The sequence below is a fragment of the Solea senegalensis genome, linkage group LG4, assembly GCF_019176455.1.
Source record: "Solea senegalensis isolate Sse05_10M linkage group LG4, IFAPA_SoseM_1, whole genome shotgun sequence".
NCBI lineage: Eukaryota > Metazoa > Chordata > Actinopteri > Pleuronectiformes > Soleidae > Solea > Solea senegalensis.
Genome location: NC_058024.1, coordinates 21,017,433 through 21,041,829, shown reverse-complemented (window position 1 = coordinate 21,041,829; position 24,397 = coordinate 21,017,433). Strand labels below are relative to the sequence as shown.

Below are 24,397 nucleotides of genomic sequence, written 5' to 3'. Positions count from 1 at the left end.
AATCTGCACTTCAAGACAACTTGAAACCTACATTTGTTTTCCTAAAATTGGTAAAATATAAAGACAGCAGCACAGTAAAATGTCTTTCATAGTTTCAAAACATGTAGGAATGTGCTGTGACTTTGAGATTTTATTTTAGACAGTTTTCCAACACCAAGGAGACAAGGACGGGAATTTAAATTTCAGTCTGGAAGTGTTGTCCGTTCTGGACTTTTATTTAGAAATCTTTCTATCCCAAGTTTCAATGGGTACAAGGGAATGACAAGGCTGCGAATCACCATGGCAACAGTATGGACTCCCAAACACTCCACATAAAGAGACAGATCAGCTGGTCTGAAGAGCTTTTCATTTTTCTTTTAGAAATATCAATGTTTTCTGGAATATAAGGCTGCCAGCATTTCTCGCCTCATTGAAGAGCATTTTGTTTGTTTTTGAAACACCAATCAGTGTAAAGTCACTTGGGAGTGTTGCATTTAAATTTGTTTTTACAGAAACACAAAAATAACAGGCTAAGTTACAAACAATATGTCAATAGAGTCCTTTCATATTTTCCAATTCACCCTTTTCCAACTGTGAAGTCTTAAAACTCCGTATTCCGCCCTCTTGTTCGATCTGAAATTACTCCAGAAAGGCAAGTCTTCTGACCCTCTGTGCAGTCTTTCACGTCTCCTTCCAACTCTCTTCAATATTTGTAAAGTCCATCCCACCACGAGCATGGAGAAGTAAGGGACTCATGGGCAAGTGCACGTGTCTCTTCGCACCCTGTCCTCTCCATCTGCCGGGACCAACATCCCAAACTTGTTTGTGAATTCATAATCGATGGGGAAACAGAAGAGAGTTCCAGGGCATTTCAGATGCATGATGGTGTCCTGGAGAGGCAGATGAGTGGGGGCTAGAGGCCTATGGACTGCAGGGTTTGTCTCTCAGCGTTGTTGAGGTGACCAGAGAACATGCTGTAACATGGCTGTTGGGCAAACTGTGTCAGGAAGTCTGTCAGGTAAGCCTGGAGAGAGGACGTGATACACAGGTCAAGGACTTCCAAAGTTTCACGATGTAAAGGAGTGTTTGAAGAAGATGAGAAAGGAGATACAGTAAATTGGTAAATATATGCAATCCTATATGAATACACTGCCATGAAGTCTAATAGTGATGCAAGGATAAGTTCAGACATCGCCCAAAACTGAGTGACCATTTGAATTACCCACCCTCATAGATTACTTCCTTTTGTACAGATATATATCTATATACACATTTATTAGATATACAGTATAATCTAGAAGGTGACCGCTTAATCAACCTGACCAATTACTTGAACAATATATTGTTTTTTTATTGACATTGAGTGAAAATGTATGTTTACACATTTTTGCTCTCAGAAATGTCACAAAAATTAATTAATTATTATTATTAATTATAATTATGATTTCAATGACCCGTTTAATCTATTTAATATTTAGCTTATTCAAAAGTGCAGCGTAGTGCACACACAATGCAGATTGGAGACACACCTTTTGTTTTAAGTTGTATCATTTGTTATATTTTATCATGTAAAGGATAAAAACAGGAAATCGGCCAGACAAAAATTGGCACTTTCTAAATATCTGCATCAGCCATCTTATAATCTCCCTGTTTCTGTCTCTATCAAGTACCTTGACAATTTCATTTATGATTCATTATACACAGTGGTAGCTATAATCAAACAGAATTCAAACCCTGACTTATTCATGCACCTCGTCCTAACACTGATGGTCATCACTTGTGAAATGATGAGTGAAAACAGCTCACACACTGTACCTGTAAATCAATCTGATATATGGGGTCTTTCAACGCGTCTGGGTCGTCCTCGTCATCATCTTCATAATAATCATCATCTGTAATTGGAAGACAAAAAAGTAAATAAGAAGACTTTCCAATGGCAACACGAAGAAAGGGACATACATTAATTGAAGTTGAAATTAAAGGTCCAGTGTGTAACATGTAGGGATGTTGATTGGCAGAACCTGAATGTATAACAAATAACTATGTTTACGAACATTTGGCAACAGCTTTGCTTTATGATGGCTGCCATCTTGCACCACTATTTTCCTATAAAGATATATCAGCCCGACACAAAGATGAACAGCATCCTTTCTGGAATACAAAGGCCTCTGTTGATCCCTGAGGAGCTTAGGAAAGGGAGAGCCGAGCCATTTGTTACAATCTGCAGTCTCACCATTAGATTTCACTAACTCTTACACACGGGACCTTAAAGTCATTGAGCGGGAATAGCCGATGCACAGAGGAGAACATCACACCATATTTGTTTGAGGCGATGAGATCAGAGAGCAGCTGCCCTGCCAGCCCTTCGTCCTCCTCATCTTCATCATGCCCGTCAACCTCATCTTGCTCCTCCCACATTCCGCTGGAATCTAAAACAAACACCAGCTGGTGACTAAAATGTCTGCAATCACATTCTTAAGTTTTCAGTGAAAGCACAAAACATTTATTTGCCAAAAAATACACACACAAAAAAAAATCTGGGTAAGCTGCATGAAATAGTCACAGATGTGTCAGAGAATCTGTCCCACAGCATCGGTTAAATGAGTGTGACAGAGGAGTTTCTCCTGACCTTGGCTCCAGTCTGCTGCGTTTGCCCTGCTGGCGTTGGCCTCCACTACTGTCGACAGTTCATTGATGATCAATTTAAAGATCTTCACTAGTAAAGGAATGTTGGTCCACCTCTCTGGGTCTGTGGAGGAGAAATAACATCCTAATATTGCTGTATGGATGTAACGTGATTGTTGAAACCTCATTACAAGTATGTCACATGTTTACACATCCAAGCTATATTTTCCTACAATATGGAACAATATGTCATCTAATCGGGTAACAAGTCCGGTTTTGGCATCTTACTTTTGGCAGATTTGGATCTTGTGCGAATGCCGTCTTCAGGACCGTAGATCTCCTCTCCTTTCACCACAATGTCTTGGAGACGTTTGTCGTCAGTGTTGAGGCTGTGTTGCAGCAGTTTACAGAGTGCCACCGTACTGCAGTATAAAAATAAAAATAATACAGCAAGAGTTAAGTAAAGGTGGCTAATAGAGTCTTTTTTTGGAACAATATTTGTGTTTCATCAGACCCCCAAGAGAGCTGTTTGAAATAGTGACAAACCCCATCTAGACACATAAAAGGCAGACCCAAAGGGTTATACAGTTACTTGAACGATAGTCAGTAAAAGTAGCCGTGGCATAAAGTACACAAAAAATGCTGTCACTATCTACAACCATAGTGACCACAATTCAAATGAACCTTTTCACAATCAGTTTAACTCAGGGCTGAAAAAGATGCCTCATCCTCTGTTCTCAACCCTGGATGAAAAGTGTATCAGTGTATTTTTGGGGTTTGTGTCCACACGTTATTGGGTGCAAAGCCAAAAAGTCAAGAAATTAAAAGATTATATAAGACTCGTATATAAAATTACAGTAACAAGCATCTCAAGATGGTGAAAAAACAAACAAACATTACATTACATTACATTACATTACATGTCATTTAGCAGATGCTTTTATCCAAAGCGACTTACAATAAGTGCATTTAAACATTTGGGTACAAATAAGAGCTAGAAGTAAGTAAGAGCTTCAAGTAACTATGAAGTGCTAGTCATAAGTGCGATGTATAAGTTTTGTTTTTTGTCGCCGTCGTCTTAGTCAAGGTAGAGTCGGAAGAAATGTGTTTTTAGTCGGCGGCTGAAAATGATCGTGGTGAGGCGGCAGTCGCAAAGTTAAGGTCATAGTTCATGTATGGGTTTCTTAATTGGGTTCCCCAACAAGATCTCAATTTATTTCTAATTATTCTTATTATATTTTACTTCTGCTAAAATATCTGCATTTATTATCAACAGTAAACATGAGACTTTTGTTTTGCAATGAACAAAAATCTTATTCGAAAATAAACGTATAGATGAAATTGTTGCCTGACCTGACTTTACCCTCATACTGTCCATAGAACAGGTGTTGTCTGCTCATCCACTCGGTCATGACGAACTCGAGGGCAGGTTTCCCCGTCGGTCCAGGCAGACTGCACAGGAACTCCAGCAGAGGATCCAGCTGGGAGTGAACCAGGTGAGCAAACACCATGATCAGTGACTACATGGGGGAGAGAGGAAGAGAGGGGGGAAAAGTGAGGTGGTGGAGGTAAAATGCACCTAATGCATCTGTAACAATGAACCTTAAACAGCAAATAAGACCAAGGACGACAAGCATGATGGACATGGTAATTACGATGCAAACAATCCGATTCATCATTTAATTGTGTCAACATTAATCAAAACGACATGCTTTCATTTGTCTTTCCTGCCTACCTGCATGACACTCAGTGTTTCGGCTTGCTGCATCTTGCTTAGAATCGCTCGGAGGATCTGGTCCAACTGTTCCCCGAGCTCCGTTCCTGCCTGAGAGATCAGAGTGGATACCAACCTGCCTACGAAGGCAGCTGTGAACTCTGAGGTGCGGGGGTCCAGCAGTTGGTTGACCACCTGCATGACGAACCAGAGTCCACTGTTGCCCTGCTCGTCCCTCCACTGAGCAATCTGCTCCAGGGCCACTGAGACATAAGCCCGCAGACACTCCCCACCGTTCTGGGTAGACAAGGAGAGGCAGGTTTCAGATATGGGAAACTGTGGAAACTAAGCATTGATGCAATGTATTCTCTCCAAAAGAACCCTTTGTGATTAGAATAAAAAATCTGCAAGGCTCCAAACCCAGCGTAGGAGCTGAACCAGGTTAAAATTCTTAACCGACTTTTGTGTCAACACGTATCATGTCGCTGCCAGTGTTTTTGTTCTCTTCCTGTTCAGTTTAATTGGAGCAAATTGTGGATCAGGTCAAATTATCCTCTGATAGAAACTGAGAAGGTTGCAGTTGTTTTCAGTGAAATGCGAAACCAAAAACACAGCACTAAAGCAAGGGTGATTTGAGAATTTTGTCCTAAATACTAGATCAGAATGTGCTGCTCCTTACACTGGTCCACTTTTTCAGTTTTAGATTCAGTTAGCGAGTTCTCAGATGAAGAAATAAATTGTAGTATTGTTAGCTATGTTTTACCTGCATGATTGTGTTGTCATCGGTCCGTAAGGTGCACTGTGCCACCACAGGGAAAGCCTGGCACACCAGCATCTCTGATAGAGGGGGCTTTGTGTTGCGTACAACTGTGGTCAGGATGTCAATGGATGTCTGTGGCACAGATAGAGGAGATAGAAAAAGTCATTAATGTACAGGGTTAAAAATAGAGAATGAAGAAGAACGGGGAATGGAGTCAATTCCCATTTGTGCTGCTGAATGCTAATCTGGTATATTGCTAACAATAGAGCATAGTGGGTGTTTAACCTTGCTAGATGACTACACCTTTCCTTAAAAAGTAAATTACACAGTAATTACAAGGAATGGGTTTTTAAGCAAAAATGCTGTAGTCGATAATTGCTTCTGACAATTATTCTTATTAATGACACAGGTTTGTGCAGCTATTCTCCTTAAGATGCCGCACTGACGTCCACTCACCTCGACAGCCTATGCTCAACTCTAACCTCAAGCTAACCACATTCCTCAAAAATTAGGTTCTGCCACATTAGGACCTAGTTTTGTCCTCCATGAGGACTACCGGTCCTGACAAGGTCAGTGTTTATGACAGAATAGATCCTAAAGAGGTAACAAATACAAGCGTGCACACACACGGAGCAGATAAGATGGAGTGAAAGTTACTGAAGTAAACAAACATTTCTCAAAACTGAAACTACGGATAGACAAACTGTAACATCACCAGGCTGAAATATCAGCGTTTGTAAACACATGCCACTCATGAGCCTGGTAAGAGAGCAGGGGATGAGCGTGATCCCATATCAAATCTTGATGTGGACACCACGCATATTAATACCACGTGTAAATGCATGTGGTGCAAAGGGGGCCAATGTTGGTAAAGTGGAAAGTTTTGCCTGATAATGACAATAGACAGAGTCAGAAAAGCCTTTCAGTGCCATTATTTAAAGAAAATAATAACAATCACTGCAATCTTGCCAAATAGGGAGGTCAGGATGAGTTAATTTTGGATCACTGTTGCTGGTGGGGACACAAACCTGCACACCGACTCTCTATGACAGGTATCCTGAGAAAAACCTTGTGTGTTTGTTTTGTACCACTCACAGCACAAAGTCCTGCGGGGATCTTGTCAGAAGGGGCCTGCATGATGCTGACCAGTGTGGGGATGAGACGCATCTGCATGGGGCCCTGACAACCTTCAATCTGTGCCAGTTCCTTAAAGATGTCCTGAGCCAGAGATGCCACCACAGGGTCTGAGGACAAGAGAGGGAGACAGGGCTTCAGAAAAACAAGAGACAAACCAAATCCACATTTTCCTCCGTCAGGTCATCCAACTTAGATCAATGCAAATAACCAAATTAAATAAAATAAATAAATGAGAGCACAGTTTAAATGCAGGAGGCAGTTAGGGGAGCTACTAAAGGTCTGTACCGTTGTTATATTTAAGGAAAATAGCAATGGTGAGGGGGCAGATCTTGTTCTCAGCGCTGATGGTGAAGGCTGGGTCAACAGTGCAGACGATGCACAGCGTTTCCATGACGAGGGTCAGCACCTCTGAGCTGAACTGGGCGGCTAGTTGGACCAGTCCCTCTAAGATGCTGGGCAGGAAAGGCTGAAGGACATGTGTGCTCTCAGACAACTTCAGTTGATCACAGTACCTGGCGATTTTAGAGGACAGAGACAGTGGAAGTGCCTGTGAACATGTGGTATGTGCTTAATACACATTAATACACTGATGGATGTTCAGTAAGCTTTTTAAAAAACAACTACAATCCACACAGATGTTGAAGCAGTGAATAGTCAGAGATATTTGGCATACAAATATAAATAAAGATAAAATAAACAAGCTAAATCCATCTACAACTATATGAAATCAAGGACCAGCTGCTTCAAAATCTACCAGCATTTTAAAATATGCAACTGTTACCACTGTAAACACAGCAGGGTCTAGCACACAGATGTAGTATTTGGCATTAACATGGATTAGACATTAACTACAGCCTGAGGGTCCTTACCCCCAAATGGCCCTGACAGCAGAGATGCGGACAGAGGGCGGCTGGCTGTCATGAAGCCCACTGACTGTGGCCTGGAGGAACTGTTGGATGAGCTCAGGAGACATGGCAGCTGTGAAGCGACTGGCTGCCCACAGAGCCCGGCCGAGGAGGAAAGGAGACGCCGCTGAACAAAAGAAGACAGAGACCAGTGAAGACAAAGATAAAATAAGGCAAACAAAAAAGAACATTATCTTAGCTGCAGTGTGTTCCTTTAACACACGGGAAAAACATCAGAGGAAATTTCGAAGATGATAAACCATGGGAAAATCAATAAACTTTAAAGTTTATACATGATTTCTCTTCACGTCATCCTCTTAATCGTCTCTATAAATCATCAAAGGCCTGTTTCAGACTCACCTGCCAGGTTGAGGTCAGCAAGGATAACACTGGCCAGGAAACCGTGCATGTCAAACTGGATACGACCGCTCTTCACGTTCTCTGTGATGATGGTTTTGACGGAACCGAGAGCCAACATACAGGCCTCGTGGATCTTCCACCTTGTTCAACAAACAGAAAACAAAATTTCAGACAAAAGCACTGCCTTACGTAGGTTTAAATAAATAAACAAATAAATAAAACAGAAAGAAATGTATTTATATATATAATTCCTTCATGTATTTAATTGCTATTGTTTGTTTGGCAGATACAACGTGGATAACTACATTTGCATTCCTTATATTTTGATTACACGGCCCGTGTATCAGACACTTTATCTCACACAACTTATAAGAGCTTCTTGATGCAAATAACAAACGTTGGGGTTCAAAATTATTTTATTATGAGATTAATTAAGTTTGATTTTAAAAATGATAGAAAGTAGCTATTTATTTGTGTTACCAGAGTATTTATGTACAATAATCACACAAAATCAAGAGGGAAGGGCTGATAAAGTTTCTGCCGCAGGTGTGCTCTCTCTCCATCTCTCTCTCTCTCAGACTGTCCACTTATCTGACATTTTCCTTCTGTCAGCATAACTGAGCACAAGCAGGAGAAATTTAAGAAGGTGGGACGTTTTTAAATCAACCCATAGAAGGACAAGCTGCACTGGCGCGCATACACACGTACGCACACACACAGAGAAAACTTGGGAACATAGAGTCATAAACATATTGGTATTTTGTGAGACAGGCGAGCCAAACAACGTAAACACCCACACGCAGCCGGGACACATCCGGTGTGAACTGGGCATAAAAATGTGTTCTTTGTTATCAAAATGGGTTACTGGTATGCAAAATGTGGACATGTTGGCAGGTTTGTCACTGGTTGCAAAAAAAGGAGTCAATATGAATGGAAGTCAATGGGAAAATGAGCCTACTTCTGACTTGATTTATAAATTTTCCTGAGGGGTTCGTGGTCTCAATCGCTAGTTTCAAGTGTTCATTCAATAGTACGTGATATCAATTTTGTAAATTATGTCCCCAAAATGGATGATGACATAACACAAGAATACCACAAAGCTTTAGACCAGATGCCAGTATGTGATTAGGATGTGTGTCTCCTCACCAGTGCTCATTGCCACTGTTTTTGGCCTGCTCTGCCTCCTGCAGGTGCCTGGTCGCTGCCGCTGCCAGTGCTGCTGCACTCTCATTCTGAAACTCTGCAGCAACAGCCTGCAAGCAGAGCTCAAAGGTTACCGTCGTGATACACACTCTCAGAGTGGTCGAGCATGCGTTAGTGGAGAAGTTAAACTTCATGTAAGCTTTAAATTGTCAGATTCTGTCCACTGCATATCATAAAGCACTGTTATTAGGTCACAGTTTCTCACCAGCAGCAGGTCTTGGGCAGAGATCCTGACCGAGTAGGAGAACGTGTCGTCGTCCTCATCCTCGACAAACTGCTGAGGGTTTGCCGTCCACACTTTGCCCTGAGCAAACAACATTGACAACAATCAGGCTTGACACAAGTCACTCAACATTAATATAAAGTACGTATTTATCTTTTATTTGTATTATTATTATTATTATTATCATTATTATTATTGTCATTATTAATAATCACCTGATCCTCTGTGATTTGCATGTACAGGATGATGTAGTATATTAGTTCAGGGAGGGCTTTCTTCACTGTGCTCTTGAACTTGTTGTTTTCCAGCAGTGTGTGGACAAACTCAAAAATGCTGAACACGAGATTTTCAAAACCAAGAACTTCACCTGTAAAAAATAATAATAAAACAATTCAACAACAGAGGACAGTTGAGAAGATTGTTTCTTCTGTAACTAGTAAATTACAATTTTAGTGAAGTCTGATAACAATTATTACATGCAGCGGACGAGAACAGATGTTAAAAAGAAAGTCACCATCTGAGTCGACTGGGTCATCCACTTCCTCTGTGTAGTTAACTTCTGTTCTTACATAAGTGCACATCTGGTTAAGGAATACTCAAAACACAGTCTTAAGAACATGACATAGAAATCTTTAAATTCAATCCATAAGGTCATTAATTCACAAAGCTCTGCCTGCAAATAACTTTGCCCGATCAAGCTGAATCTGTTAATAAGTGACTGCAACTACTGGGTAATCAGTTTTCCCTCATTATATGGACATTTTATGCAAAGGTGGACCTCAAACATTTGACCACATCACTAAATCTATGTCGAATCTCCAGATTTGACCAGAGCCACAACAGTTTTTTAAAGTCACCTGCAACCAGGCATCTATTGGACCATACTAGCTGTCAATCACACTGGCGTCCACTCATGTTATGTTACTATCTTGCTAATGTTCCCTTAAAATAATTGTGCAATCTCTTTTTCCAACCAGTGTGAATGTAAACTCCCACACACAACAGTCATGCAACATATTCACGCAACGCATGAATCGTGTCAGAGTTCTATGATGTCAAAATGCCTGTCTAGCATGCAAAATGTGCACATGTTGGCAGGTACTTTATGCTGCTGGTTGCCAAAAGGAGTCAATCTGAAAATGAGTCTGCTTCCCATCTGATTTACATTTACACATTTTCCTGAGAAGTTCATGGTCTCAATCACTACTATACAAGTATTCCTTAATAGCACATAATGTTAATTTTGTAAATGATGTTCCCATTTAGAGCAACATGGACAATAAGTTAAGTTACAATAATAAGTTTCCATCTCGTATGTGAAATGCTGTAAGTCTGTACTACAGTAAAGCAAACAGAAGCAACACTTTTACTACACAAAGACAGCAATAATCATACCATCAGCAGCAATGAGCAGGCTAATGCACATGTGGCTTTGCAAAGGATATAAAGCTGCACTTTCAGTCAGTGTGTTCCACACAATGGGTAAAATCTGCTGCATGGAGGACACCATGGGTTTGGGGAAGTTTTTTACCAACGCTGTCACTGCCTAAAATGAGAAAGAAAAGGAAAAACAGTTTCTAAGTTTCTAAGTCCCACTACAACACATTTCACACTGCCAAGTCATTTATTCTTGACAGAAAATGTCAACTACCACCGGCTGTAAACATCAACTACCCTATTATAACACTACAGCACACACATATACAGTAAATGACTGTAATCTTTTGACATTTAGATTTATTCACATGATTAAAAAGGTACACACATTTCTACTTGTGTTTTTCTGACAAATTAGTTAACTTAACTTAAATATTTGCCCATGTCAAAATGTCAGGTGTGAAAAGGTCTAATATTTAATTTGGCTTTGTACAGTCTTTTACCTTGAGGACTTCCATCTTAAGACCACTGTCTGACGAGGGTCCATCGGGCATCTGCAGAGCCTGCACAAACGCTTCTGTGAACTGCTGCACCACGGGGAAGATCAGGGCTTTGGCTGCACCCTAAACACATACACGGTAAAGCTACAGTTAAAATGTAGAGCTCTCTATAAAAACATGAATAAACCAAATTATCAGTGATGAGGATTTAACAAGTTCAAAGAATGTTCCATGATATAACCAGTTCAGTCTAAACTGGGTCTCTAATAATCCAAAGTGTGTCCATAAAGAGAGTGACTAACTCACCTTTTCAAGCTCTTCAATTGCGCAGATGAGGTTGGCACAGGTGGTGAATATCTCCACTGCTCTGGAGCGAGTACGAATGCTGTAAACCTGTGACAGTTAGTGAAGATTTAAATGAATCCAACCGTCATGTTCACGTGGACAGAGAATAAACAAGAGCTGCCTTAGATGCAGGGCTGAAATAATTACTCGATTCTTCAATTATTAATCGATGACTAAATTAATCATCAACCATTTTGATTATTGATGAATCGTTTTTTTTTTTTAATCAAAACAAGTTTTCAGATTGTTTTAGCTTCTTAAATGTGAATATTTGATGCTATCTTGCAAAATTATTACAATTAAACATGAACAAAAGACATTTGAGAACATCATCATTTCCATGAAAACTTTATGACATTTTATGAAACAAGCGATTACTCAATTAATGAAGAAAATAAACATTAATTATAGCCCTACTTAGATGCTACTGTAACTGTTACGAGAGGAAATGCAGCAGTGGTTTGTATTGAGTATTGAGCTCAGAAACAAATACCTTTTTTTGGAAACCTTTGCATCATCAGCTCAACTTTTTGAGCTGATATTGGCTCATATTTTCTGTTCCGATTACAAATAAAATTCAACCACAACATCATTACACTTTCAGTGACCAGTAAAGCAGAGCAGTAGCAGTACCTCGGCCATGGTGAAGATCTTGTACATTTCCGGCAGAATGACTGGAGCCACCAGTGGCATTTGTGTATCCGTCACCTCCCGAGTGAACTCTGTAAATGTTTAACGGACAGTTAGAAAAACATATAGGGAGAAAGCTTTCTCAGATTATTCTACCTCGGTAGGAAAGTGTTTGTATCTTTGTAGAGAATAAATGCATTTCCATAAAAGTGGCTACTTTTTGTAGCCACCTTTGTGTAATTTAACTTAAATAACCACTTAACTCAACTTTACCAATATGGTTAAGAAACAGCCATTTCTTCAGTTTTTTTAAAAATAATTTCAGATATTATCATACACATCACTTGATTGCACGGTTGACAAATTAAGGACATTAGAATTAGCACAAACTATAGCTGACCTGGAGCCTGAGTAAAGAACTGTGTGTGGGTGTTGAAAAGTAAACACATTTATGTTGGAGCTCTGAAACCTCCTGTTGTGTCATGCAAGAGTTGGAACGTGAATACAAGATGTTTGGACAGAAGTCTTAGCAATGATGTTAAAGCTGAATTGTATGATCAGTGCCTTTGCCCTTGAAAAGTAAAACAAAACAAACTGAAATGACCAATAAAGCTTCAGTGGATTATAAAAACATGAAATTGTAAGAAAGTTAGACATAGTTTGTGTGTATCTGGTTACACACCTGTGAGGACCCTCATGGCTCCATGCACAGCACTGACATCTCCCCGGAGCATCTCCATCAGCAGGGTGAAGAGCTGCGGCCAAGCTTCAGGCCAGTCCCAGTGGGCAATGGCCGACACAGCGTACGCAACACTGGAGCGGACTTTGCTGATCGACTCCCGCAGACCACCTGGCAGCAACTCCCTGATGGCAGCTTTAGCCTGGAGGAGGACAACATGAGTTAGACATGATCCGCTTGAAAACTTAACTTTGTGCAAGACAATATTTGAACAGAGACAGAAGACATAAATCCATGTTGGAGAAAAGTTTACCTGATCTGTGGTTTCAGGAGGCCTGAACTTCTCTGAGTGGGAACACCAGTGAGTCTCGACATACTGCTTCAGGATGACTGACGCCAACTGCAAAAAGAGAATATTTGAATAACACAAAACTTTATTGATAAAGACAACATATACGGTAACTGTATTTGTCAAACAATTCACATTTTAATTTACTGTTCGTGTTCAGTTATTTTCTGCTCACCTGACGGATCGCGAGCGCTCCCTGACGATCAACCGTTAGTTCTGCGAGGTGGACGCCAAACTCTATGACAAGAAAGTAACAATGAGAAGAAATTATTCATCTATGACTTTACTGGAACACGTCAAGAAAATAGAGGAAACATGTAAAATAACATTTAAAAAACGCTCCCCAAAAAACAGCTCCAACAGGTTCAAGTGTCAAATATTTAGAGTGACCTACCATTACACTTGAAAAATAGCACGACCCTGGCTTTCTTAAAACTAAATAATGTTATTGGTAAAACCCGCATTTGTACTTTTTGGTGGTAGAGTATGTTAAAATACATACAGTACACACTTCGTATGAAAGTTGTTTATGTGTAACAACTTTCTGCAACAATTTTAGACAACAGATTTTATTTTGAAGCCATATCGGCCAGCCCTTCACTGAACCAGCTCTGTCCCTCTCACTGGGTTTAACTGAGAGTGACATCAGGATCCAGGAGACAATGTTAGTGCTGACACTGGTGCATCCAGCAGCTGCCTTAGAGAGAGGCCAGCGTAAAGGGTCAGCCTAAGTGCAATGCTGCAGTACAGCTGACAAGACAGTGTGCACAATTACCCTTTCACCATATGTACGAGGATCACTGGGCAGACAATAGGTACTGTAACAATCCATCAGTCAAGTTACGGTTCTTTATGGTACTTTATCAGCAGTTATACACCTCATTTCACAAGCTGCTTATATCGAGTAAACTAGTGTTATACATGGTCCACGATACCAATAATATCACGATTCAACGATTCTGTGATAATCAATACATTGCAAGAAAATCATGTAGCAATACATCACCATATTTGTCTAAATCTAAATGTATGTGAAAAGTTAAAAGTGCAGGATCTCTCTATGTATTCACAACACAGAGAACAAAGTGCATGCAGTCTATGTATTGAATGTGGATGGGGAATAAATTAAAGTAAATTTCTCCGACATTATCTAGTTATCTAGTAAACTCACTCTTCTTCGGCCAGGTAACTTCCACCCAACTTTCCCTGATTCATTTAAGCAACATCGCTGCAAGACATCAAGTAGCGACGCACAGTGAGTGAAACTGTCAGGGATTGTTTAGTTCATTTATTAATTAAAATACGGTGTATCGATTATCATATTACATGAGGAAGGATGACGATATATCGGCAAATCGATATTTTGACCCAGCCCTTCCTTATGTTTATATTTTTCATAATTATGTTAACTCCTTTATTATTAATTTGTGTGTGCGCACTCCACAAGTGTCTGATGGGTGTTTTCCACCTTTGTTTTATGTAGTTCAGTCTTAAGCATACTATTTCCATATTTCAAGATTTTTTTGTTACAAATTTTGAGTATTTCCATTCAGGTTATTGAAAAGTCACGGAGGAAAAACAACACACTCTCATTAGAACCTGTAACCTACACAAAAGTCTTTCCATCAAACTCTCGATTTATTTACAAACAAATTGTCCATGAACTGATGATGGCGATTGGTCTGAAAGGATGTTGGGTGGGTGCGAGCCACGGGAAATGAGACGCATCTTCGCGGGAAACTCTGTCATTAGGCATTCCATTGTTGCTGTGGCGACCGCTGGATAAATGACTAAGAATTCGTTTTGGATGCAACTTCCCTGACAGTGTCATGAATCCCGTTTCCTGGTGACGGGGGCGCTCGGGACCAGACGTGTGTCTTTGTTGCTATGGTTTCAGAACTCTAACCTTTAAATTCCCTCACATGGTAAGAAACCGTAAAGCTGCATTTAAATGACGTCTTAAGTGGGACAGGGGAATAAAGCCGTGACCTCCTCCCTGTTGAGGTGCTGTTGTTGAGGCCGGACTCCACAAACACGCGCTCCACATGTGCTTCAGTTTCACCACATCCCAATAATTCATGTTTTCACGGGAGACAGGCTGAGCTGTGACTTCTACGATGTCTGTTGGTTGTTTAAAGCGGGTCTCAAAGTTAAACATACAAGTCTGCGTGGTGGCAGCAGCGTGTTTCCACGAGTTTTCATGCTAACTTCTTTTAACTTCTGAGGACATGGCCTAGCGTTAGCTCCTATGAGAGCGCGCGCACACACACACACACACACACACTGAGTAACCCGGCTAACGTTATCATTCAGGCTGTTAGCTGCTCCTCCGTGAACACAGCGGTGACAGAAGCAGCGGACAGCGGGCTGTTAGCCTCTGTTCCTCCCGTCACCAGCACCACACTCACCCTCCGTCACCTCCAGAACTTTGATCTGCTCCTCCGCGGCGGCGCGCACTTCTTGAACCGGGGACAGGATGGCCGTCAGCGTCTCGATCAGAGCCTCCTTCAGTCCCTGCTGGACCGGGCCGGACCGTGCACTACCCGCTGCACTCATGCCCGCTGTGTGTTCACCCGCAGCCCGCCTCACAGTCTCTCAGACCAGCAGCAGCAAGAACGGGAGCAGGAGCACCCGGGGAGAAGCCGCAGGACAGAGCGGAGCGGAATCGCGCCAATGCATGGAAACGTGGAGGCGGGGTTTTACTGGAGGAAGCGCACTTTTCTTGTTTCTTCTTCTTCTGCACTTACAGTACTTTACCGCCACCTACTGGACTGGAGTGCATATGGCAGACAATAAACAACTACAATGCACAGGGAGGGAAGAAGGTAACTGGAACAGACTAAAATGAATTGAAATGAGAAATTTTTTTTCAGTATCTCAAGATAATCAATTTGATTTAGAGAGCGTGTTTTTTTTCCCCCTCTTTTTTCTTTCTAGTGGAATGCCTTTTGATTGTAATGTCAGAATTAAATTCTGGTCCAGCAAATCATTGTAATATTTTTAAGATTTTAAAAGATACTTTTCGGATACTTTAAGATTTTCTTGAGCCAAGATATGAACTTTATTTTCTGTCTTCTTTACTATTGCTGTCTGTTAGTATGTTTTATAGTTTACAGTGCATTGTAGTCACCACAACAACTCGTGCAGAGTTTGATTATTTCCTGTTGAGTGTTTGTGCTCTATCTACTTTTTTTTCTCCATGTCTTTCTTTTTAAACTCTTGCTCCCTCTTGTGGGGCTGGAGGGAACTTATGTATTACAGGGCACTCTGAAATATCAGTTCACTTGAGTTTATAAAAAGGTTGAAGTGTACAAAATTTCAATTGCAAAATTGAAGTGACACCAATTCGAATTAGCTTCAAATAGATGCACTATCCGGTCTGTTCTGTGATCATTAGCATGTGGATTGAAATGGTCTTGTATATTAACAAGTTGTCTGCGAGTTAAACTCATACACACTCGTGTGTGTGTGAAATAGAAGGACAAACACAGGTTTTACCAATAACATTAAGGTTTAACAGCCTCAAGTGTAAGTGTGGGTCACATTACTTGACACTTCAAACTGTTGAAGCAGTTTTTTCCCCCCAGAAAACATTATTTTGTATACATGTTTTCCTTATTTTCTGGATGAGTTCTATTAAAGTGACTGAGGAATAGCTACACTGTATTGTGATCATAGCATTGCTAAAACAACAAATCTACTGCTGCATGTTGTGAAAATATATTCATTAGTTACTGAATTGAAAGTAGGTGTTGCCTTGAAAATGAAATAGAAATATTTATGTCCATAATTTGCTCCCATGTATGTGTAAAGCACCAGGGATGTGGATGGTGGTGGCAATGAGGAAATTGTGGTTTAAACTTTGAAAGCAGTAAGAGATGTAATGTTTTTAAAAAATAAAGTTCAAGGCTGGCTATACTATACCACCAAAAATATGGGTAGCAAACCTTTGGATGTTCTTAGTTTGCTTCAATCCCCATCAGTTACCACTTAAAAAACTTAAAACATACTGACCTCAACTAGTATCATCCACTAGTGTCTACTGTGGCTGGATTGAATGAGTGAAAACCTCAGGGGCCAGGTTCCAAAATCCCCAAACCTTTGGCCAAAAATCACAAGAATAGTAGCCACCTCATGCAGTTGACGGTAAAATTCTGATAGCAGGTGTCGTCTCACCTGAGCTTTAATCGTGGCGTCAACTTCCATTAAAATCCTTGTATAACATTAGGATAACATTAAAAACCATTGTGCTGTCAAACAATGGTTCCATTCATTGTGAGGCGAGACTGTCGGTCTGCAAACACTTTAACCCCCGGAAGTGGCAGTGAGTGAAGAATTTATGTGACTCAAGGAGGAATTCACCAGCTTCACCTCATGATATGATTATGTTGCTCCACTGACAGATGAAGTCTCAGTGAGGGTTCCATGGATAGTCGGATCGTCTCCTCTTGAATCTAAATGGCTATAAGACAAAATCTGGGTCCTTACTGTGACATAACTTGTTCATTTCTTTTCCTCTGATAAGATCGAGTTCCAGTCTTCTCAGATTTTAACTTCCTTGATCCAAAAAGCTGGTAAAAAAAAATAATCAGGGCATATTGTGAAAACATGATCAACATGTCTACTCAAGTTTTCCTACAGCCTCTCTTCAAGGTTGGTGTATCTGGTGTATCATGACGGACAGCACTCACATCAGTGTATTCCTTCAAACCAGAGGAAATATGAACTTGTATCCTAGACGGTCCAACTAACAATTAAATACAATTAAACACTAAGACTGTATTTTCACCTTTAACTAAAGCCTAATATGAATGAAATACTGTGTTCAGGGAACACATCTGTGACACTGACTCTGAATGTTAGAACAAAGCAACATGAAACACACAGGTTTTATGTTTCAAAGGAAAAAAAATAATATCCTGTCAAACTGCTGAGTGTTAGCAGATTAGTTAAACAATGAAGTTGGCAGATTAATGGGTAAACCTAATAGGTTCAAATGTCAGCACTATATGTTTACTATTAGCTCAATCTCACAGTTTGTTGCTGGTCAACTTATTGTTACTTACTTACATGTTTAATTTGAGTGATGTTGTATATTTGTCTTTCCCCTTTTCCTAATTTAAGCACTGTGTAATGTATAAGTTTTGAATATACACTCCGACCACTTCATTAGACATAAATGTGTCCCGTTTCTATTTTTGATATGAAAACAACATAGTGATGGTTGTGTCTGAGCCTGTCTGATGTCCAAAGTCACCTAAAATTGACTTTTCGCTCCATTCTGATTCCGAGTTTGAATTTCAGCAGGTTGTCTGGACCACGTCTACAAGCCTCGACGCACAATCACCACCACATACACGGCTTATTAGATCAATGCATGAACAACAGGTGTTGTTCATGTGTGCCTAATAAAAGTGGCTTGTTAGGAACACAGGTTACTGAAAGGTGTTTCTAATATTGACTCTACCCTTACCTGAATGAACGTTGCATTTATTGCAGGACTGTTGTACAAGCTGAGGTGTTTGTTATAAGCGTGTAATGTGGACCTCAGATACAGTTATACTGACATGAGAATGAACCAAACACTAAAACAGTTTTTTTTTTCTTGTTTAAGCAAAAAGAATTTGGTTTATGTAGAAACAAGCAATGTTTTGCAATTGGATATTTCCTTCTCCTTTAAAAGAGTTCAAGCTAAAAAAAAAAAAAAAAAAAGAAGAAGAAATCAATCAAACCCATCCCACTGCACCCAGAATGGCCACCTTCTATGCAGATGTTACTGACAAGAAAGCAAAGGACAGCTGTGGGACAGCTCACAAGGGAGATAGATATAAGTGTACAGTACATATATATAAAATATAAAATCTGAAATATATTTTATATATATTAAATTGTGTTATGGTTCAGTATCGTTCACTACGCAGCATTAAGGTGATGTGTCTGATTATCTTTTTTTTTTTCTTTTCTTCAAATCCTATTATAGAAACCAAAGGAGAGCAAAAGCAAAACAAATGAATAAACAAACAAACAAAACAAACGTGGGGGGGAGGGGGGGGAGAAAAAAAAAAAGAGGAAACTAAAGCGACAGACAAAAGGCCTCCGCCCCGATCCGAAGCCCCTCCCCACAGGTCCTAGCGGAGGGGTGAGCTAGCACGGACGAGGTGGGACAGACCTGTCCAGCTGTACAGCGCAGTGGAAACATAACTTACATATTAGCTCATTTTTACATGTACAGTCGTGATCAAGGCACAGGGATCTTCTACAAGTTATTTTTTTTTTCTTCAATAAAGTTGTACAAAATAATACATTTTACAGTCTGTACAAGAATAATAGTCCAGCAGTAAAGTAAAGACAGACGTACTTAAAGCCGGGGGACAGGTGGAGGACGTGGGACTGGGAGAGGTGAGAGAACAAGACAACAGCTGAGGGGAGGGGAGGGGAGAGGCTGGTGAGGGCTGGAGCATGTGTGTGTGTGTGTGGGGGTGGGCGTTCCCAGGTGAAAATGTTGCATCCCGTCCTGTCTTTAACCTTTACATCATGCTTTTTCCTTTTGTCCTTTTTTTCTCTCCTTATTAGATAAAAGCTCTAGTCTCTTCTCACTTGCCGTATGTTGAGTATTTGTCATATGGCAGTAGGGGGGTGTGGGAGGAGAGCTGAGGGGAGCAGGGTGTCTATGTGTGTGTGTATGTGTGCAGGGGAGTGGGGGTTAAATAGTGCACAAAGGCAGATCTCTCTCACACACGCACACAGTATACACCAACACACAACATGGGGTTAAAATTAACAAAAAAGTTGAATTGTGTTATTACAGGAATATTATATATATGCATATATACATATATATGCATATATATATACACACACACACACACACACACACACACACACTCGTATATAAATATCTATATATATAGCTTGTATTTTTTGCACTGCATGAAGTTCACTGGTATGCATGAATTTATGCATTGTGTGGTGTGTGTGTTTTTTCACTTTCTTTTTTTCAGTTTTTAAATTGTTTTCTGCTTTTACTGGTTTCTCCATCCTCGGACACGAGTGGAAGAAGAAAAAAAAAATAAAAAGGGCTAACAACCCTGCGCTGCTGCCTTCCACGTCTATCTTTTTCTTCTTCTCCTTTCCTTCAGCACACGGTGAATAAACTACCTCTCTCTCTTTACAGATGCATTAGTTAATCCAGCCTCTGCGTACTGTTAAAAGCAGGAGGACCTGGTTGAAAATGGGTCTCTGTGTGTGTGTGTGTGTGCATGGGATGCGGGATATTAAATCCTACTTATGGGGTTGTTGACTGTCTAATGCTGTAGTCTGTGTGTGTACCAGCGAGTGTGTGTTCATATATCTGAGAGAGAACGAGACCTTAAAGGAGCAAAAGTCCACACAAAGGGATTCCAGTCTCGACCCTCCTTCCTGGGTCAGAACAGCGATGAGTCCTGGCTAATCACTGATGAAACTTTTGTTGGTGCATCCTTAACTGTTTTTCCTTTTATTAAAAAAAAAAAAAGAAAAGAAACATCTTTCCACTGTTCTCTTTTTCTGAAACTGTGTTATCGGAAGAAGTTGTGTCAGGGCGGAGAGGAGCGGAGGGCAGTTGCTCAGCCGCTGGCTTGTTCCCTCAGTTTGGTGAAATTGGTGGAAGTGTAAGGGGGTGATTGGCTAACTGGTGGTGGGGGTGGGGGGGTAGGTAGGTCAGTCGGTGGGTAAATAAGTCGCCTGGATGCTACTCCCCATCACAAGAGCTCATACTGCCGTAGGTGCATCCTCTGTATGATGTCGCGACAGTCATTGAAGACGCGGCGGATGTTTTCTGTGTCGACCGCGCACGTGAAGTGGGGGTAACAGTAATGCCGCCCGTCCCCGCTGGCTGTGCTGATCCTCTGAGGGAGACACACAAGTGAAGACACGTCAGTGCAATGTCCTCAAGATCTTCAAGATACAGATGTGATGCTTTTTTACACGCAGTTTGACTTCTTTCTTTTTTGCGATATTTCCGTGTCTGACTTAAACTGCTGGGTTTATTTTACGCTTTTCACTTACTAATCTCATAGTTGTATTCTCTTGTACAATGTCAACAAAGGTTTTGTCTTCGTATTTTTATGGATTTTACAGTGGACATTGTTATTAAGAGTCTGCCTTGGTTTTAACTTTAGGGCCGAACAGTTCATCTTTTAAAAATCAAAACCACAAAGGCTGCGATTTAATTATTCCATTTTTGATCATTCTATGGTCTGTGCCACTTGAAAAGTGCAATAAATAAATGTTGAAGTTCTCATCCTTATTTTTTAATGTGTGTTTCATGTGATAAGGCTTTATCTTATTTCAAATCTATATCAGGAAGACCGAAGACAAAGTTACATATTGTACCAAAGTCATTCAGTGTGTCATTTTCAGGTTTAACAGCCAAATCAATATGATGATATATTTTTCTCTGATCGTACTGGAATTTCATTTTTATAACCTACTAATAAACTGGTTAGAGAGGAAGATTATAAAATATGCTCAGACTGTCCATCAAAATCTCTTGAGACAAATTTAAACAAATTCCTATTTACAAAAGTGGAATATTGAAAAGATTTCATTTTTATTATTTGTTTTATTTTGGTTAAGACTTTGGCTCCGATTCGTCTGTGTCGTTTCCCAAAACCAGTATTGCTCCCTCAGCTATGTTCACTTAGTAATACAGTGTGTAACAAGTGTAGATTTAATTAAATGACACGTTAAATGTAATGTGATTGGTAAACTCTGTCTATCCCAACTTATCTGATATAATGACAAAATATAAGAGGAAGAGATGAGTGAAATGTTGTAGTCAGAGTGAGTCATGGAAACTAAACAGTCCTGTTTTTGTTTATAGGACATTGGACAACACTGTTCCTTGTACCAGGGAGACAAAACAAATATAAAAATGTGAAAATCGAACAGGTAAAATATGAGTTTTGAACGAACCAGAAACTCATCCCGGATAAAGTACTTGGCCCTCGTAACACGGGGATCCTCGCCTGGCTCTGGTATTGCTGTTGGAGAAGAAGAAGAAGAGGAGGAGGAAGAAGAAGAATTCTGGTCATATTTAAGGTACTGTTGTCAACACAATACAAGAAACAAAAAAAGCACAGACAAAAAAAGGTTGTAAATGTGGTCAGATTACCTAAAACATGTTCATTTGAAGGGAAAATACATATCTATGAACAGGTAAATCCTTGTGGTGACATAGCTGATAATGTGAATGTTAGTGTTTGCAGAGGAACACTGACACTCTTTAGTTCATAAGGTTTTCCATATCAGTGGGCGTTACTTTTCCCTTCTACATATTCCAGCTAAATCTGGCTCATTCCTGTACCGAACCGTTTGAATTAGGCTGTTACTCATTAAGTAAACGTGTGCATGATTTACACAAACTGATATCAGTGTCAACCTCTTACCATCATCAGGTGTAGTGTAGCGTGCAAACTCAGGGAAATAATCTTCAATTTTCGACTTCCCTGCCAAAACCTTCTCAGCGAGCAGGTCCTGTTTGTTCAGGAAGAGGATTACAGAGATGGTCCGTAGCCACCTGTTTGAGGGGAAACGGAGAATTAGCTCAGTATTAGATTTCTTTTGGATTTTGAGGACACTGAAAAACTTACAGGTCTAAGGCTGCATTAAGAAAAAAAGTACTCCACGGATCTAAAATTGCACTTCCTTAACAATTCCTGGACTCCCTTTAAAGGGAAAACGGGATCAGAGTCAATGCAGCAGAAAATATATGTCGTTCTTCCTCATGAATCATTGAATTCATGTTTATAATCATGTCAGCTGGTGAGCAAAATATGGAATAATAAATGAAAACTTTTAAATCTTTTTAAAATTTCCTATGTATAAAGTTACAAATAAGAATAGTCTCAATCATTTTATAAACAGGTGCACACAACAAAAAATTTATTTTTTAGGACAGAAGAGCTTTTTCCTAGATTGTAAGTGCTTTGTGTTGTTTAAACTACTGATACTAAAATACATTTCTTTCATCATCATTATGTGTTTAATAGCCGATTATATACTATATTGAGATCTACACAAGCCTGATAATTAAGTTGTTTATGATAAGAGGTTGTCTTTTGGCACAAACAATAGCAGTTCACTTTGTCACTGCTATGTCACAGTAACATCAGAAAATCCACTTGGGTTTCTTGTGAACAATGACAGTGACTGCTATAGTGACAATTGTCAGTGTGGCGTTTTTACGTGTTTGTTACATTACATGTCATTTAGCAGACGCTTTTTATCCAAAGCAATGGAATTGAGTACAATCAGCGAGGGATGGAACCGAACTTGCGACCATCGTGATCATGATGTTTTTCGCACATAGGGTACCGGTCTTAACCACTGAGCCACTCCACCCCATGTTTATGTGGTGTTAACATTCTCCCTAAATCCTCTCCTGTGTGTGTGTTTTCTTGGGTACTTGGTCCAAATATATACAGACTGGGGTTTGATGAAGTGATAAGACCAGATAATGTAGTACTGTAGGAATATTATGTTTGCACGTCTCTGAGTTTAACAGACCAATAACAAAACCCCACAATAATAGAAGGAGAACGTGTGCCACTTGTTTCAGGTTTGCTAATGAAACAGATCCACAGAAAAAGGGTCACTGACCTGTTGTTCCAGATGTTCTTGAAAAGGTTGAGCGCTTCCTGTAGTCTGTTGGTCTGATTGTCTTCTCTGATCACCATGTTGTAGCTGCTACTCGCCACCACAAAGATGATGGCTGTCACGTCTGAACCACACACACACACACAAACTAAATACTCAGATACTGTACATGAAACTCATGTCTGATGAGAAATACATAGAGTTGGTTTAAGGAGTACAACAAACCATTAAAACATTGGATCCATTTCCTACGCTCATCCCTCTGACCTCCAACATCGAACATACTGCGGGAAAGAAAAGGTTTAAAGTGCGATGTATTGAAAGTGGTGACTGGAATTACAAAGGATGTAACCTGAAAAGAAAGACGACATTTCAATCTGATGATAACTTTTACAATTTGATGGAATTACACATGATTCTTAGGCCAAAGAAATAGCATCTGCTTCTCTAGATATTACTGTACGTACTGCAAACACTAGTGTGAAAGTTATTTGAAAGTTTTTGCCAACATAAGTAGTAATAACTTAGTAATAGAAACTTTTCTCACTGGAAATTGACTTTGTCTATTTGAAATCTTGTCTCGAAGATCCCAGATGTCAGTACTCTGCATCTCAACAGGTCCTGGAAAATTTTGAACAGGAAAACAAGAGGAGCTTACATTTAGGAAAAAAACAACAACAACAAATTACACACAATGAAATCAAACTTGAACTGTGTAGAAAATGAAAACAAAACCAATTTCTTTTGGAATAAATAAATAATAAAAAAATGTAAAAACAATTCATTCAGATGCATCGCAACTCGGTTTTAATCACTACCGGTGTGTCTCACCTGGTCGGTGGGTGTGTAGTCATTCTGCCTGACCACATCTATCCGGTCTAAGAAGCTGCAAGAAACAAAAACAGCTGGTTAGATTTCAGCTGATGCTCAGTGAACAACATAATACACACACACACAATGAAACGTCAATTTA

The 24,397-nt window shown here is 40.0% G+C and overlaps 2 protein-coding genes across 3 annotated transcripts in view; both read right to left on the bottom strand.

Moving 5' to 3' along the window:
* Positions 1 to 174: 174 nt before the first annotated feature.
* ipo9 (importin 9) lies at positions 175 to 15,495 on the bottom strand. Its single transcript, XM_044022901.1, has 24 exons — positions 15,195 to 15,495; positions 12,962 to 13,023; positions 12,751 to 12,837; positions 12,441 to 12,639; positions 11,762 to 11,850; positions 11,090 to 11,176; positions 10,787 to 10,906; positions 10,352 to 10,452; positions 9,421 to 9,479; positions 9,122 to 9,273; positions 8,889 to 8,987; positions 8,627 to 8,733; positions 7,481 to 7,620; positions 7,085 to 7,247; positions 6,501 to 6,727; positions 6,174 to 6,322; positions 5,082 to 5,210; positions 4,340 to 4,615; positions 3,958 to 4,124; positions 2,893 to 3,026; positions 2,609 to 2,728; positions 2,295 to 2,408; positions 1,795 to 1,871; positions 175 to 1,003 (listed from the first exon to the last, which is right to left on the bottom strand). The coding sequence occupies exons 1-24, from the start codon at positions 15,340 to 15,342 to the stop codon at positions 893 to 895; spliced, it is 3,117 nt and encodes a 1,038-aa protein (XP_043878836.1). The 5' UTR covers positions 15,343 to 15,495; the 3' UTR covers positions 175 to 892.
* A 2,765-nt stretch (positions 15,496 to 18,260) lies between these two features.
* Positions 18,261 to 24,397, bottom strand: part of LOC122767567 (guanine nucleotide-binding protein G(s) subunit alpha-like) — a 31,122-nt gene continuing 24,985 nt past the window's right edge. For both annotated transcript variants that reach the window (XM_044022902.1, XM_044022903.1), the window contains exons 6-12: positions 24,256 to 24,310; positions 23,972 to 24,045; positions 23,650 to 23,708; positions 23,428 to 23,548; positions 22,215 to 22,345; positions 21,742 to 21,809; positions 18,261 to 20,672 (exon numbers count right to left, since the gene is read on the bottom strand). In XM_044022902.1, coding sequence (XP_043878837.1) covers positions 20,526 to 20,672; positions 21,742 to 21,809; positions 22,215 to 22,345; positions 23,428 to 23,548; positions 23,650 to 23,708; positions 23,972 to 24,045; positions 24,256 to 24,310 — 655 coding nt within the window. In that variant the 3' untranslated portion in view covers positions 18,261 to 20,525. The remainder of the gene's footprint in view (positions 20,673 to 21,741; positions 21,810 to 22,214; positions 22,346 to 23,427; positions 23,549 to 23,649; positions 23,709 to 23,971; positions 24,046 to 24,255; positions 24,311 to 24,397) is intronic.

Coding starts and splice junctions, on each gene's coding strand:
- ipo9 (XM_044022901.1), bottom strand. CDS start 15,342: ATGAGTGCAGCGGGTAGTGCACGGTCCGGCCCGGTCCAGCAGGGACTG. Junction 7,621..8,626: donor AACAGTGGCAATGAGCACTG/GTGAGGAGACAC, acceptor TTGTTGAACAAG/GTGGAAGATCCACGAGGCCT. Junction 4,616..5,081: donor ATGACAACACAATCATGCAG/GTAAAACATAGC, acceptor TTGTCTACCCAG/AACGGTGGGGAGTGTCTGCG.